Source organism: Limanda limanda, chromosome 8, assembly GCF_963576545.1.
Source record: "Limanda limanda chromosome 8, fLimLim1.1, whole genome shotgun sequence".
Taxonomy (NCBI): domain Eukaryota; kingdom Metazoa; phylum Chordata; class Actinopteri; order Pleuronectiformes; family Pleuronectidae; genus Limanda; species Limanda limanda.
Window position 1 is genome coordinate 26,672,927 of NC_083643.1, and position 17,894 is coordinate 26,690,820.

A 17,894-nucleotide genomic window follows, 5' to 3' on the forward strand; every position below is an offset into this window, starting at 1 on the left:
CAGCAGGTCTCTCTCAGGTCTCAGAGATTCTTTGTCCGACTGCATGGGGGAACAGATTTCTCCAACTGAAGTGAACTGATCATTAGGCTGCGACGGTTTCTTGTCAGTGAAACTGATTGCAAGGCTAAAGTTTAGGTTCATGAATCCTGCTGTGTGGGCATGATAGACTCAAATTACCCAGAATGCTTTTGCGCTGGCACTGGACACCCCTGGGATGTCTCTCTGTGAAAGATCCTTGCCTGTTTTTTTGAAGGATTAAGACAATAAGACACTTATATTGTCCCTTTCCAGGCGGAGTCAAGCTCATCCCGTTTACTGGAAAGAATTTAACAGGCGACAGCTGTGGGCCCTATGGGGCATGATCCCATCCTAAATCATTAGTATTTTATACAGGCTCTCTCTCTCTCTCTCTCTCTCTCTCTCTCTCTCTCTCTCTCTCTCTCTCTCTCTCTCTCTCTCTCTCTCTCTCTCTCTCTCTCTCTGTGTAAGAAGACAGACTTTTCCCTATTGCTTGAAAACTCTCACAAGTCCCTTTCTGACCAGTCATACTTTTTAATGAATAATATATTATCAAGGCAAAGTTTGGCTTAAATGCACTGACTTTCATATATCCTACAGCCATTAATTCCATTAACACATCACATCTCTTAACAGAGTTGATATAAAGAAGGGTTTAAATGTCAAATGTTGATTTGTATTTTAAAGCCTAAGAATTAACTTCTGATACTTTCTGATTGGCTGACAGGTGTCACCTGAAGCACAGTTCCAGTCCGTTAACCAGTCAGCAAACCATGTGAATCCATGGCAGTGCTTTTGCTTTGTTCTGTGATACTACCATAAGTTAAAAATGACGATGAGACCTATGACATGTATTTTACAATACATTAAATGTGATGCCAACAACACTTTATAGCCCAAACATTTACAGTTTGCTCACCTTTTTCTGTTTTTGACCTCTCAACTGTTTTTTTAACCTTCTATTCATCCAGAGGGAACAGACCAAACAAACCGCTTCACCTCATACTGATGTGCACAACAAGTGCCTCCTGTTGTCCCTAGAACTGCTCCACTGGAGCAGTTGAGAGTAAAGTCGTCAAAGATTTCTTTGATAGCAACTTCTGAGGGAGGGGACAGAGGCACGTACACTTCAGATTCTCATCAGGTGAAACAAGGATTCAGAACAGAATCAAAAGTCTGATTTCCGAGCTGCGTCTATTCATGATGTGTCTGTATAAAGAAGCCAAAGCTCCCCAGAGACCCATCAACCCCTGACCTGAACACAGGTCAATGACCAGGGAAAGGGAAACTGAAAGATGAGACACCACGGGGAGTGTGTGTTTGTGTGTTCATGAGTGTGCCCATGTCTGTGTGAGAGAGACCATCAAGGGAAGACAAATTGGAGATGAGGATTATTTTGTCAGTAAGATTTGAGATGGAAGTCTTGTGTCCTGAGTGTGTGTTCTGTATGACTCTGTGTATGTGAACCCACAGCTGGATAACAAAGCACTGCTTGTCCTCAAGCCGCCTCCCTAGGGCAAATACACAAACTCACACACACGCACAGTCAATAGGGATGTTTGTTTATGACTCACTAAAAACATGTCCTCTTTGCTCTGACAGAGTATGTACTCTTAAGAATACAAGTATTTTTGATCAGGTGCAAGTTTAAAAAATCATCAAATCACGTCCACATTTGGAAAATCTGTGACCTTAACAATTTCAACACATTGATATAAACAATTGTTGACTTGCATAATGAAATTTGGGCATATGTTTTCACGTTTAGAGATTAAATCACTTCTTAACATGGAACATTTTACCCTAGTTTGACAGATAAATAGAGGTGCCCCAACTCCCTCTCTTTTTTCAAAGGTATCATTTCAGCAACTGTGATGAAATCCAAGCTGTGATCCAAGTCCAATATCGGAGTGGATCAGAGGGTCACTGCGTTCCGGGAAAGAAAGGGACGCCATGCTGGGTCATTTCTGGGTCATCAGTATTATTGCTTCAGACAGCTATGACTCTTTCCTGGCTGCAACACAAACTTTGGTCAGGCTGCACTGCACTAGCCAAAGAGATATCTGGAATATTGTTTTCTGTTACTGAATATTATGTCTGTGTTATGAATTACAGATTTTTTTCCCATGAAGAATATCCCCAAAAACAGAGACATGGTGAAGTGTAGCAAAACTCCCCACCTTCTAAGGTAATCTCTGTCTATCACCATAAATCTTAAAAAGTTAGTATTTTCAGATTCAAACACAATTCTGGACTACCAGATTGTTTCCCCGGTATGGTAGAAATAAGAACTTTAAAAACTCAATGAAAGACAAAAGCTTGTCTCAGACATGAACTCTGGATAATGCATCAACAATAAGGTCTAGACATTTTCTGGATTTTGGTTTCCACATATGAACAATGCAACAAGAGATTCTCCGGTCAGAATCGTTTACAGCAACGGGAAAACCTCTGCATCGTCCAGATGAAGGGTGGATTGAAGGAGGCAGGGCATATTGTATTCATTCTACAGCGGAGATCAGATGTCTTTGTTTAAAGCACATTGACTCCAACGTAGGCCAGACCAAAAGATCTTGAATTTCCGTAGTCCTCTACGTGTATTTCACATCCATTGCCTGTTAGAAATGTCATCAATGCAACCAATCGCTCGCAGTGAGTCTACAGAAGTAGTCCTCCTGTGCTCATTCAGACTTTATCCGAAATTATTGGTAGGGGGCGGCGGAATGTAAAGTGAAAAGACAGGTGGGGAGAGATGAACAGTTTGTCCATCTATGACCATCCGGTTCAGAAAATACCAGTTAGTTAATGGTATCATCCGTCAAAGTCCAAATGGCAACAGCATCAGACAGTAGCACCAATTTAACCATGAAAAACGATCTTTTTTTTCTTACAACGTGTAAGATATTTTAAATGTATTAAACACATTCTCAGGTTCGTATAATTGATCTACATCGGTTGCAGACATTATGAAATGCCTGCAGACAGCGTGATGAAAGCCTGCTGTGTGTCAGGGTTGGATAACACCTCTGGGCTGTCGTCACCAAGGCAAGCCAGTCTAAGGGAGCGATACAATGTGCTTTACACACATCCATGTGTGTACGAATAATTTTCCTACAACAAGTAGAATAAAGTCTGACGATGTTGAAGAGAGCCAGAGCATCCTAAAGGCTTCGCTCTGCTGTTCAGCGTGTGAGTCAGACGTGACAGCTGGATCCTACAGCTCAGACTGAAGATTTTCCATTTCCTCGCCATATAGTTTTTTGCTTCTAAATGGGTTTTGGAGTCGTAACTCTGTATAATGACAATACCATGCATGTGACAGTCTGCATATGATATTACTAATTGCTAAAGGGAGTCATAGGATTTAAACCCAGGAACTAAAGCAGGAACTGTTTTTTGCTTTGGTTCCTTCATGTCTACATTTCCACAGCATCTCAAGAGCCACAACAGTTAAAACAAAGGTTTTATTTGTGAAGCTGATGTGGTGTTTGAACAGGTGACGCACAGAGATGCAAAACGCCAGACTGACACACAAGAGAGGAGAAAACCATCGCCGCAATGTCTACATACATGTTTGTCAAAGTGAACAGTAAAAGTCAGTCTGACACTATCGTATCAGGAGTGCAGACTTGCATTTACAAACAAGGGGGCTGTGCAGATTTTTTTTGGCCTTTTCCATTCAATCTGCAGTCAGAATGAATGGAAAAGGCCCAAAATATTCTTGAGCTAGAGGGAAACGTCCCTATATACACGAAAAGGAAATAATTATCAGACAGGATCTAAACTGTATATTTGCTCAACCATGAATATCAACCTTCAGATTGAGCAAAGGTCCCAGTTCTTTAATTCATTTACACATATTTATGCCTGTTTATACCTTTAAACCAATTGCAACATGTGCGTGTATTCACCTTTATTACTGGATGATATTTCTGTCAGCTCTTTAGAAAACCAAAGGGTTTTAGGAGGTCTTTTTTTTAAAAATACGTTTTAGAGAGCATTTTATGAGATGCCTTAGGTATAACTGTGCAATTGAATTGATATGATATCAGATGTTTCTTGTACGCACCACATGGAAGACCTCAGCATCCTGAGCAGTGGTGAGGACCATCTGAGGCTGGAGGCCGGACTGGAGGAAGAAGCCATGAGCCGACACCGTGCAGCCTCCGCTACAGTGAGGGGGATGAGAATGTGTGTTATGGTTACCATGAGACAGGAGTCATGTTAGATTCCCACAGGGAGTGATCTGCTGTTAGCGTTAGCGGTTTAGCCTCTCCTCCCCTCCCATTTGTTCTCTCCTTCTTTAAAAGTGAAGCATTAATCTGTCTGGACCATCCACTGATATTCCAGCTCTAAATCACCCACGCTTTCCCGCTCTTATACTGTACCTCCTCTAGGTGTGGAAAGATGCAACAGCTCTGATATGGATGAAATAAGTCAATCTGATATTAAGTGATTGCCAAATCGTTCCTGTAAATCCCCCCAAAATTTAGACTGAAAACGAGAGAAGAGTTCTAACCTGACGAAGGAGCGAGACGGTTGGATGCTGTTAATGATGGGGTCTTGGTTGTAGGTGAACATCACAGGGGCCTGGACCTCCACTGAGTCCACTGTCAACTTCACAGGTTGCTCGGATGGGACAGCATGGGGGGGAGTTTTGCAGGTCAGCATGGTAGACGACAGGCTGGTGGCGAGAGGTTAGAGTGAGGGTCGGAGGTTAAGGGAAGTGAGTAAACACAGAGGACATATTGTTGTGTCAGAGTGTACAGTGGGGTCCATTGTCCAAGCCCCCATTCATGCATTTCTCTCACATTAGTCCTAATAAGTCAAGCTTGAACAGGAAAAGGGGACGGAAGAAGGAAAAGAGAGGAACATTTGAGGAAAAGAGTGAGTGAAAGAAAAATATTTGACCTTTTGACCAGTTTTCTGGCTCACGGGCAAAAACACTATAAAAAAACTATAAAATAACAGCAACGTCAAATCAAATGTATCATTGTGTAATAAAAAAAACAACTAGGACAGCACAAGCTCGCCAATTCCACAGAAGCCAAAAAGAAAGGTAAAGAAAATCAGCCACTTGATGTGCAAACTTTATTTGAAGAGCTTTCCCGAAAATTACAAGTTGAAGAAAATTAAAAGAGCCAAAGATGAGAGAGAAGAGACATTACAAGTAGAGCCAAGAACTGACAGAAGAACAAAAATAGCTGTTGCATGTTGCTCCCAGGATGAGAAAAACATATTTAATCACCAATGCCTGGAAGTCAAATGCATGTAATAATGATGCACCATAAAAGTAACAACAGCAGCATTTAGACTGCCAAAATGAAAAAGAAGAATGTTCACCCTGGTGCCCAGGTTCAATTACTGCTGAGCCTGAGCAGATAGAAACCTGTGTCTACTGCAGAGTCATTAGACCCGGGAGTGAATACAGGTTGAATCTATTCATATTGCAGACAAATACCAGATTTTGGTGGGTGTCAGTGGGTTTTTTGATCAGCGAAAATGCACTAAAGATAAGGAGAGGTTAATGAAGACTGATGTGAACTGACCTCTGGATTTTACAGACTGTTTTCCCAACAGTCACCTCTTGCTTGGTTCCAGTGTCGAGAAAAGCTCCTCTGATTGTCAGCATGGTGTTTCCGGACTTTGGCCCGAACGTTGGGAAGATTTCGTGGATCACTGGGTCCTGGATACACAGACCACCACACACTTTGACTAACTCAGTCTGATGTTAAGATTCTAGTGTTTCGCTTACATTGTTATGTTTGTTCGAAGGATAATTCTCTGTTGAAATTGTCCAGTTTTAAAAAGTGAAAATTTGAAACATAAACATAAACTCATCAAACAATCATGCTCAGGTGAGGTAAAAGATTAATGTAAATGTTAATACGGCTCTATATATATATATGTCTATTATTGTTTGTCAGACATTCAATGATAAAAATTCAAGAAATTCCCCTTGTATTAAAAAATAATATTGCAGTGCCCGTTCTAAACCTGTCTGTTCTGTTGTCCTATGTTGATGCTCCAGAGCTACTTCAGACTTATTCCTTGTCATTAGTGAGCCCTCCTCAAACTGCTCTAAAATATACTGTCAATTTTTATTGTTTGTGTGCTGGATGTTGTGTGAGTTTTTTATGAACAGTATATGGTGCAAAGTGAAGTGAGAGACCTTTACCATCATCGTAACTGGTAAATCTGCCATCAGGATTTACAGTCAGTTTTTTGGAATAAAATAATTTTGACGGTTTGACCCAGTTACCAAAATGAAAGAAAAACCCATTTCTTACCACAAAGGTGAAGCCCTCCATCTTGGCTACCATGTTGCCAGTGCTGACCTTCACTGTGTGTCCCGACGGGGTGAAGTTCCCACTTAACACCGGGTGACACTGCATCTCAGTCCACCTAAACAAGAGGCACAACCCCCCAATATGACATACAAACCAGGCATTATACCCTGCAACAACCACCCAGCATTTACGCTAATTCAATGATCATCCACTACGCTGCAGGAATGCACAAAGAGGCGATCTATCTTCATGTGGGAATGTTTTTTTATTTTTTCTCTCCGAAAAATTTATGACATGCTTGTTTGTAGCAAAAGTGCCATTTTGAATGGGATGTGGCCTCAGTGGTTTTGGGGAAAGTGGAAAGTCTGGATGTAGCGACTTTTTCCCAGCAATCTTTCAGTTAGGAGAGTCATGTGTTGAAAGTGGCACGCTGCTGGAGAAGTCAGGGGAGGGAGAGGGTTCTTAACATTCTTCCTTCAACACAATATCCCCTATTAAACCTGCTGTGCCCCTATTGGACGCCAGCACACTGGTCCCTTCATCTCGTAAACATCCACCACTTAATGCACACTCTGTCTCCCTGACTCTCAAAGATGGCTTGTCAGATTCTGTGCAGGAACTCTGTTGTTTTGTAAATGCATATGCAACACACACACACACACTCACACACACACACAAACACACACACACACACACACACACACACACACACACACACATAAAACACACCTGTTGATGTGGTCTTGTCTGGGCAGTCTGCAGGGAGCTCCCGCCACCTCCACCGTCACCAGCGAGGCCTTGAAGTTCTCCGTCTTGTCGAAGCCAAAGTGGTGCCCGCAAATAGTGACCACTGTAGATCCTCGTATTGGCCCAGATGTCGGAAAAACCTAATGTAGACATGAGGAGCATTTTATTAAGTCAACTCATAAAATAATAATATAATGAAGCTTAGTATCCAACTTGTTGTACATAGATTTATCTACAGACTTTACAACTCCAACTGCCAAAAAACTGTTGAATGATGATGTTGATTGGTTGCTACACAGCCTCCCACTGCCTGGTGTGTATTTTTTTTTTTTTTTAGGACAGGGTTAACATTTCAGGTCAGTTTTTTTACCACAGTGTTTCACTTCTTACTCCGTCTGCTATTGCAAGGATCTCTGAACTTGTATGATCTGAACCTACAGTCCTATATGCCCGTTTAAAGCCATAAATCAACCATACTGTGCAGTAAAGATACAAAGATAATTATGTTCTACCAAATTCCAAAATCAACAACACTAATAACTGATGTAGACAAAAACATGGACATCCGTCCTTTTATTCCAACCTTCAACCCGAAAAACCCCTCACTGAAAATCCACACTCTCCTACACGTCCAAATGTTGTGTAAATAACTGAATTAGATTTAAATTGGTGAGTAACAGCTCTTTTCAAAGGTCCCAGATGCAGTTAAAGGAGCAGCAGCAGTTAAAGGAGTGGCAGCGAAAGTGGACCAGCCTGAGATGCTACATTAAACGTCATGTCCACGCTGAGCTCAGTGCAGTCTCACAGTTTCAGCGTGGTGTTAAAAAGGACAGTGGGTCTGCTGTTTTCAGGAGAAGCTTCACAAATGTCAAACTCAGAGCAAACATACAGATCACAGGTTCAACAGGATCATTCTGCTTTTGGAGGGAGAGGAGTTGGATCACATGAGAGGTGTCCAAGCAAACTGAGTCAGCAGGAAGTAGCAAAGGTTACACAGCTTGTTTTCAGGTCCAGGTTATTTACACAGTGTTGAAACAGCAGAGACCTGAACAATGTACAATTGATATGTTGAAGTGTTGCCATCATGTTTTTTTTTTCTGTTCTCATGTGAGTGGAATGTGGTGAATTAAATAAAATGTGACCCTATATGGCCCTGATCGTCACCATGGCGACGAGTCATGTTGGTTACCTTAGTGATGACTGGTGTACAGTATTGGTTTGTCCAGACAGAGTGGGGACACTGGTCGGCTCTGCTGCAGCGTCCGTTACACCAGCCACATTCAGTCACCCTGGACGACAGCAAGCAGGAAGTACAGGTGGTCAACTGACCACAGCCGGGGCCAATCAGAGGGACCTTGGTGATCTAAGAAGAGGAACAAAATCTGACTGTGGTCCTTGAATTGTGTTCACAGTGTTTATGTTATTTTACGAAAGATCAGTATTTACAGAGAGAATCCTCAGTGAACAACGGACCTCATTCACCAACCTTTCTTCAGAATAAATTCCTTCTTTCAAGATTCCCCAATTTTTTTTTATCTGGGATTTGTTCTTATGTTAGAAAATAATCCATGCACACTGAAGAGCACTCCTACACACACTTGTCTTGCACAATGCTTGTGTAAGATATCAGTTATTGTGTCTTTTAATTTACAGTTGTTTAATAATATTTAACTTACTGTAATATATTTTATCATTGGTTAAAAAAAAACATACACAAGCTTCAGTGTATATTATAAATGCATCGAATTGTTTAAGAATGTCTGATGCAGAGTTGTCTTAGAAAAACTTCTTAAGAAGATATTGGTACATGAGGCCCAATATTCTCTTTAATCACTCAGCCCTGCTCCAAGTGTTTTGCCCTTGTTTTGTTGACGAGTATTTAGTGATGACCACAGGGCAAAATGTACACTGAATGTTTACATTAGTAATCTGTCTTTAAACCGTAAGAAACATGGGTGTATTTGTGTTGTTAATGTCCGTGGGTACAATACTACCTTGTTTCCTGTGGCTATTAGCATGGCTCCCCTTAAGTGGTTGGCATCCAGCAGTGCCACACTGGAGGAGACAGGTCTGGAGTCCAGGCGGATGTTGACATGGGGGGAGGCAAATCGTGAGAACAGCACCTGAGGGAGGGAGGACACACCATTATAATCGTATGGAATCATTCGTGCAACAAAAGTGTCATGTCATTACTCAAGAAGAAGATAAGAGATTGATCCTATTAATAGATATAACAACACTCTAATTAGAACAACCTCAAGCAAACTTGTCAATCAACAAACGTATAAATGGTTTGAACCAGAATCAGAGTATGGTTCAAAACATAAGATTTAAAACATACAAGTCAAACTTAGAGTTTTTGGCAAACAACCCTTAATTGGTAATGTACACTTTTGGCAAAAAATTGATGAGTCACTGTCAAGAACATCTCCAAAGACAACACACAGAGGTAGAAATCCTAGTAAACTATATAAGTGCTTTCAAACATAATCTGTTCTGAATGAGATGCCAGTGAAAAACACAATAATACCTGAGTGACGAGAATTGTGTTTTCAGACCTTTGTTTTTATCAACATATACAACCTGAAGCTGGACAATAAAATAATATCAATAACTATCGCAATAAAATGTTAAAAGAAATAAAACGAACCTTCACTCAGGAGCAAAAATCTATCATTAAACGTAATAAATATAACGATGTGACATTTATCCTGATAATTATCAATACTTCTAATTAACACAGTGATGAGTCAGAGTTTACAATTTGTTATGATTCTCATGGATACAATGTATCCATGAGAAGCATGTGAAGGTGCAAGGCAGAGGAATGCATGTAGGAGACATCAGAATAGTCAATCGTCTCTTTATTTAAAAAATATTATTTATAATAACATTTTGTCCGTATTACTACATTGGGAACTGAATCTATATTTGTCCATAAACAATCTAGAATGTCTTGTGCATACAACCAACATTTCCATAAAATGGAACCAGGCACATCAAATAAATCTATTGCTAAAGGTACCATATAATTAAATTAAATAATTACAATGCCCCACCCCAAAGCGTTTTCCATTAAAGCTGCTAGCTCACAGGTCAGATGAGGACTCCTGTTAAAATGTTTTGCAGCGTTGCTATGTTTATTTGGAACGCTTCACAGTGTTGATCATCGATACACAAAGTGAATGAAAGGGAAACACAAAGCAAACCTCCAGGACGGAGGAGGTGGAAGACGTCCACAAGCTCTCTTGGCACCGCACCACCAAAAAACACTGACTGGGAGTTGGTGAGGAAATATGATCCAGAGTCTTTGTGTGAGCCTGCATATACAATTTCAGTACACCAAATCTGAGTACATATTGGGTGGCATGCACTTTGACAGCTATAAAATGAGTCTGGAATCCATCACAAATCTGTCTTGTCTCAAAGAACATTATATCATTATATGTCAAATGTACATCACTGTATTTGGACTAATAAGCAGTAAACAACCGTTGTGATCCAGTAACTTACGAGAGACGTTCAATCTGTCAACATCTGACACAAATGAAGGGTTTGAGAGAGATGACAGACTGGTTTAGGTGCAAAGAACAGAAAGATGCAGGCGTCAGCAGAAACACTCTGTACTCTGACAGGAACACACACACACACACACACACACACACACACACACACACACACACAAACACATTTATCATTTGTGGTTATCCTGCAATTACAGGCCTGAGAGCAAACAGAAGAGTACAGCGTCTACTAATGGGGTGTGTGTCTGCTTCAGTTATATGAAGTGGCTTAAATTATACTGTTGCCCCTGTCACACACACACACACACACACAGACACGCACCCGGATACAGTATGGACACACACAGATAGTCCACTCACAATCTCTCTGCCGTGTCAGGGTGGAGCAAATTGCCAGGACATGTAGTAACTGTGTGTTTATGTTCAAACATCTGCCCCCAGCAGTACTGGGTGATTTATTGCACTTTTTTTCATCCCCCTTACGTGTGTCAGAGCATCCAATAAATGACTAAAACACTCCGCATTGTAACTTTAAATCTGATTTGGTAGCTTGGCCGGTCCACCGCTTGCCCTCGACCTTCACCCTCAGCATTGCCTTGTTTTCCAGCGCCATGCATCCCACTGTTTGAGCCTCACGATCAACGTTAGCTTTGTAACGGCGAGCATAATGGGTGGCTTTCCTCCGGGACGAGGCCATACAACAGGCATCTCTCTGGAGGTAATAGCAGTGTAAATTACAGCTTATTGTATTAAGCAGGCGGGGGGAAGTTTGGCCCATAAACAAGGCCACTGTGTGATTCCCACAGTGGGCCAACTGAAGCCGAGGGAAACACTTCCTGAGCCAGACTTGAGTCCATCGAGGGGAACAGCTCTCTGTTTCTTTCACTGCCTCTAGTCCCTGTTCCCTCTTGACTCGTCCGCTGGGAGAGACCAGGAAACTGGAATACATGAAAAGTTGACAAGCTCTTTTTATGCCACTAACAATGAAGGGACCTGCCACAGCAAAGACTGCCATCCCTCATGGATTCTGCTTGCTGCTTGGCTTTGCACAGAGAGAGCAGGTGGCCGGAGGGTCGTCAGTTCAAATGCACGACCAGTAAAATAAGGGTTAGGGAAAGTGAACAACACATTGCAGACACAAGCAGATCCCTTTAATTTTCAACTTCTTTTATTTTTCTTATTTCGCTCAATACAAAACTCTTACTGCTTTCTAATGTTATTAAAGCTTCAACAATAAGACTTAAGAGACACAATCCAACATTGTTGAGCTGAGCCAGTCATAAATGCTTTGTGGAGAAGGGGGACGTCGCTTTTAAAGTCAGCGACTCAACACAATTACTGATTGCTCCACTAGTTCAACTATTTGTTCTCAAATGCAAATCAACTCGTACAAATCATTTTCTTAGATCAATTCTAGGACAGACACCTGCCAGAATCTTCCCGGTTCCAAGATTCAAGCACTCTTTCCATTTTTTTTAATAAACATAAGTCAGAATTTATTAAGTCACACTATTTATGAAAATAAGACTTTCAGGACATAATTACTTGATGACACGCAGGGTTTTGCAGCGTAGGACAGCTGGTCTCATCTTTAGACCCTCTAAAACCCTTCAGCTAAAAACAATGAACTTCAGCCAGTTCATCCAACTCACAAAAAACAAAAACCGAACTGAAGGAGGGCAGGGGTGGGGGTCGGTGGCAGAGGGAGGGGGGGTTATGGTAGATAAACGCACAGCAACAGCTGCACTGGACGCTCGGCGAGTAGAAAATGCCGTGCGAGGGAACGTGTCAGCGGACCTCGCCGTTCACCATTAACGTGCCGTTCAGCTTGTAAGCCCCCCCGCACCACCAGCACCACCTTCTTGCACCCAACCCCCCCCTTTCCATGCAGCTGTCGGCCCCTCTTTCCACGTCTCTCTTGCGGTTTGTTTTCCACGCACGTCTTTTCATTCTTGTGTTTCAATAACACGTGAGGTAATTCAGCTTTTACTTTTGTGTTTCATTCCATTCCCCATAGTTTCTACTTCCCCACTGAACTATTGCACCAATGCAAGGTTGCAATGCACTTTACAGAAACCAATGCATTCAGTTGTAATGTAAAACACCACATGATAAAGGATAGAAAGTCACTATAGTAATAAAAAGAAAAAAGCTTGGCTAATTATGTGATGGTTGAAACTGCATACTGTGCTTCCAACTTAAATATAAAATCAATACTTGATTGTGATCCATTGCTTTCCCTCGAGTTGTAACTAAACCTTGACAGAGAACAGATGAGTATTGTCTTGTGTTACCTAGAGCAGTGTCTGTTCTAAACATGTGGGTTTGGAATGGGCTGTTTTCTTGGTCTGTGCTGATGCTGGTTGAAGCTTTTTTCTTTCTGAAACTGTAAAAGTCACTTTCAGTAACTCAGCCGCAGTGAGTAAAGACCCACTGCAGGATGTTGTTGTGATCTCATTCAACACTACACTGTCTTGGGTCTAGATAACATTGAACTGCAAACAATCAAATTCATGATTATTTGGAAGCAAAACAATGCTACAAGGAAGAGAAACCCCTCATCAAGCTAATGGGACTCATTTAACATCCCTGACAATAAAAAAACCTAAATAAACTTAAAGTCAAGCTTCAGACAGTGATCTGATATATCGTGTAATCAAGGAAGCATAAGATGATGTAAAAAGCGTATGGAAAAGCAGAGGAAGAGGAAAAATGGAAGAAAGCCGAGGATTCACATTTCTTCAACCGTGCGATCATTATGGCTGAGGTCCTTCGCATGTTATTTGAATGTGATCATGTTAATTTAAATGCATGTGGATCCTTCAGTTAATGTCTCCTGTGAGTAATTTAAGTTTGAAATGTCTGCATGATTTTTGAAGCTTCATGTCAGCCTTGTATTCTCTCAAAGGTCCTTTCGCCAAGATGCACAGTACACAAACAGAGCCTCTAGCCACTGTCCAATATTAATACAAATTATTCTAAAGCCCCTAATAGCGAAGCAGTCGTGACGGGTCAAGCATTCGATTTTCAAAGCTGCAAACAAACAACCTGGGCGGTGGAATCCACTGTGGGTCAGTGCATCGATAGGCAAAAACGGAGTGTGTTTGCTCAGATGGCTGACAGGAACGTGGGCTGTTAGGCGGATCACTGAGCATAGGTCAAAGGAAAGAAAATTGTGCAAACACAAAACAGTCCTTGTGTTTGGTCATAGTTTCCCCCTGGTTGCTCCTAGCAGGGGCACCTGCAGCTGACTCTTTTGTTGTGTCTCCTGCGGACGCTTTCACTGGTCACGTACCAACATCCTGCCACATTTACATGAACAATGACGAAGGGGAACTGCACTGGTCACTGCAGCCTCAGGCGTCTCTGGTTATGCCTCACTGCAAGTACTTTAAATGCAAATTGTGTTCCTTCTAGTCTTTTAATGGCGTAAACTGTAAAGCAGAGTAAGAGATGGCTTGTTTACCTGTATGTGGCGTCCATCGGCGGTGCCCAGGTACGCCACTGCCCGGCCATTCACTGGCACCACATTTATCGAGGTAACCAAGGTGTTGGTGAGCTCTTTGTGCCAGTACTCCAGCCTTGCGAAGAACTGGGTCACCTCCAGACGGTACTTGCCCTCCTTCCCTTCATGAATTCCCTCGTGTGGGTCGCAGTCGTCGGAGGAACTCTGCAAAGACACCATGAGCACCAGGGAGAGAAAAGAAAGAAAGTAAGAAAACGCAAAATGAGAACAACACATGATCGATCCCACATCAGCGGGGGCATTTTTAACACCCTGTGAGGTGTACTTCATATCAACAAACTTGCAGGAGGCAAAAAAATCTGGAGTAAACAGATAAAACAACTGATAACCACAGAAATTAGATTAAACAGGGTACTTTCTGGGAATCACAAGGATGATTGGGTCATTTTGTCAACACAGATTGCTCCCATAATGTGTTGTCATGACATAATATCATGTTGTACTTCTTTCATATCTGGTCCGATGGGGGGAGGGTTGAGAGCCAGACCTCCTAAGCCCCCTCTGAGCTTCTCTTTCATCAGGCTGTGCTCGTAATGGAGGTCTCGGCGTGATAGCACCTCTAGGGCAAGTCCATGCTTTGTTGAGTTGGAGTCTGTGGATGGCAGGGTTTCATGGGAAACAGCAATGAGATCTTCATGCTGTTTTTCATTCCATTAACTCATTTTTCTCTTTCCCACTGGGCTGCCCCACTTTTTCCTCCTTTTACCCACCCCCCTCTTTCTCTACTCCCATCTCCTCTCTCTGAGTTTAAAATCAAACCCTGCCACACCAGCTCCCTCCCTCTTTGGTTTCCAAACGTCGCTGGGTTGTGCAGATTGTTGTGTCTGGAGCCGTCGGAGCATACAGTGAAAGCTCAGGCTGCAGCCAGGGCTTTTCTCTATCACTATCCCATCTCTCTCTCTCTCTCTCTCCCCTCACTACCCGGCCCTGCCCTCTCACTCTCTTTATGTTTAGTCATGGTCGCCTGTCCAGGCCTCAGGTTTCATTAATTATTAATGACCCAGAGGGTGGTGGGGCCTCTTGTGGCTCTTAAGGTCCTTGACCGGGTCGCTTGACCGGACCTGAGCTTTTTGTTGTTTTCTCAGTTTCAGTGGATGATGACCGGTTCAGTGGAGTCACAAGAAGCAGGGTGATTGCAGGAAGAACGGTTATGACGACTGGTGGACGACTTCGATGTCCCACCGAGGAGTTTGGTCAACAACGGGTTTTGACATTAGCTTTAACCCTCTGTTGTGACTTACAGAGTAAAAAGTCATCTTAATGCATCCAACTAAATTGGTTTTAATCATTTACAGACTCATGATCCTCTCACTGCACTCTAAAGGACCTGGCTGGGTCACAACGCCATTATAAGAGGTCTGTGAGAAACATTGTTTGTTTAGCACTGATCTCAAAGGCAAGTTTTGAAGATGAAGAGAACGCTGGTGGGGCAAATGAATTAGGGAAGTCTCTCTGTGACGTCACATAGCTGAGACAAACATGAAGGGGAAAGCGGAGGAAGGAAGAATAACCTGGCAAAGTGTCAAACACACAGACACAAAGCTTCATTAAATGAAATATCCTCAAGAACGATGGCCACAATAATGTGGGGGAAATTGAAAGCTGGCAGAAAGGTTGGATGTTTTATGCCAGACGCAGAAAAAGGTGGTGCAGCCAGTTAATAGAGTGTTAAAGACAGGAAAAAAAGTTCAGAGCATATGAGGAATGACAGTTTGATACTGAACGTGATTCTGAGAGCTAAGGAAGAAGGATCATCTCTTTTTCCTCAAACATGATGAACAGTTTGCTTCTGACGTGGAAAACTTATGTTTGTTTATACATGATCACAATTTTTGTTTATCATATGCTTGTTCCTAACTTAGCGAAATCAGGACAGGATGATTAGCACTGAGCAGATGTGAAAAACACGTGAATCTGCCAAAACTCTGCTCGCTTCTCAAACTTCTCAAAAAAGCCGCGTGGCATCATCACTGCAGAGATGATGCCACGCGGCTCAGAAAACAGTCCTTGGCCTGATTATTTACAGAGAAAACAAACAGTACTTTGGGGTGTTTGTTGAATCGGAGCCGGACGATGGGAGGGAGAACTGGAGAGGTCTTGGGGGGCATTCATATGCTGCCTTTGCAGAGGTATTTGTGAGGATCAAGGCAATGAAATTGGACAGTGGAAGGGCTATTTTGATGGGCTCCGTTTGAAGCTCTGTTTCTGTTATCCTTGGCTGCTTCTTGGCATGGAGACAGAGAGTTTAAGAAGACGTCACACTGACACATGAGATTTTCATAGTAAGATTTCATGCGAAGTAGAAAAGAAATACAACGACATTTGTCTGGCAAGGATGAAAATATGCTTATTTTCTTTTAAATGAAAAAGTTATTCAAGAATAAGAGCTAGAAAAAAGGGTAAAAATCCTGTACGATGGGGGGGGGGGGGGGGGGCTGGTCAGTGTTCATCTGAGTTGTAGGTGGGAGCAAATAAGTTGTTTTAAACAATTTAAGTGTCTTTAAAACAACAGGAGATCCTGTTGAGCCTATTACATACTCCTCAAAGAGCTAATGGTTGTAATCCTGACAGATGTCACAACATATACGTGTGCAGTTTGATATTTTACAATTCTGTGATTCGAGGTTCAGGTTGAACCTGAAACCGATGTTTCGTGTTTTCCAAACTTTAAGCTTTTGGAAGATTTATGATGTAGGCAAGTGCGCCTGATGTTCTACATCTTTCAAGTCGTTTTGTGAGCGTGTCTCTCGGCCGTAAAACAGGCACCGTGGGGCAGATATGCAAGATATCACACACCTATGGCCCCATACTTAACCAGCAGCTATTGTCCCCAAAAACAACGGCATGGCGATAGAGTTTCTGTGTCGCGGAGCTCCTAAACCCCCCAGCACTGCTCAGGAGACTCAAGAAGGGGATGAAAGATGATCTGCGTGGCTTAATGCCGTTTCCATACTCTCACTGTGGCCCCTGGGTCTTGTGTGAATAGACAACCTAATGCCTGACTTATAAACTGTGGACTGGGTTACTGGCAGAAGAGGATTTGGACACAAACAGCGCTGTGCTGTTAAAGGCTCTCTTGCTGTTGTACAAAAATACACATTCTGCTGCGGACGCTCAGCCTGAGTTGGAAGACTCGCACACATGCACAAACGCGTGGAGTGGGTCTTGTCGTTGGCCGCTCAGCTGGCACTCTCACTGGAATAACACACCTTTGACCTCGGGATAGCTTGTGCAATTGTGGTCTCCAGACAGCGGAGAGGTTGGGTTGTCGTCGGGGTGTGTGCAAATGCATCTCTTAGAGAAAGTGACATGCGAAGGAATGTGGAGCGCAGAACACGTACAACCCATACGTGAGCACATGCCTGCGCGTGTGCATGTGCTGAGGGGGGGGTGGTGCATTGTTACCATAATGTTACACATTACAGTACTCCACCTGGGCTCAGGGCGCACGTTACTCTGCAACCTGACTCTCAGTAGTTAATAGCCATGATGTGTGTGTGTGTGTGTGTGAGTGTGTGTGTGTGTAAGCACACAGGTGGCTGCCGAGCCACATGCAGTCATGTGTTAATGTTTGCATGTGTTTGTGTGTGCGTGTGTGTTTGTGTACGTGTGTTTGTGCGTGGCTGCATGGGACTGTCAGGGTGTTAGGGACAGTTAAAGGGGAGTGAGACGAGCTGACAATAAGGCAGAGACCCCGGCCCCTCACAGTGCAGCTGGCCTCGCCCTCGAGTGCCCGCCAGACGCCAGCTTTGTTTATAATGGGGCCCTGAGGTGGACACGACCACGGGT

The 17,894-nt window shown here is 42.8% G+C and overlaps 1 protein-coding gene across 1 annotated transcript in view; it reads right to left on the minus strand.

The window, feature by feature from the left end:
• Positions 1–17,894, minus strand: part of met (MET proto-oncogene, receptor tyrosine kinase) — a 70,196-nt gene that overhangs the window by 31,602 nt on the left and 20,700 nt on the right. The window contains exons 3-10 of the mRNA XM_061077145.1: positions 14,046–14,249; positions 9,050–9,178; positions 8,245–8,418; positions 7,038–7,195; positions 6,309–6,423; positions 5,568–5,704; positions 4,538–4,702; positions 4,088–4,187 (exon numbers count right to left, since the gene is read on the minus strand). Coding sequence (XP_060933128.1) covers positions 4,088–4,187; positions 4,538–4,702; positions 5,568–5,704; positions 6,309–6,423; positions 7,038–7,195; positions 8,245–8,418; positions 9,050–9,178; positions 14,046–14,249 — 1,182 coding nt within the window. The remainder of the gene's footprint in view (positions 1–4,087; positions 4,188–4,537; positions 4,703–5,567; positions 5,705–6,308; positions 6,424–7,037; positions 7,196–8,244; positions 8,419–9,049; positions 9,179–14,045; positions 14,250–17,894) is intronic.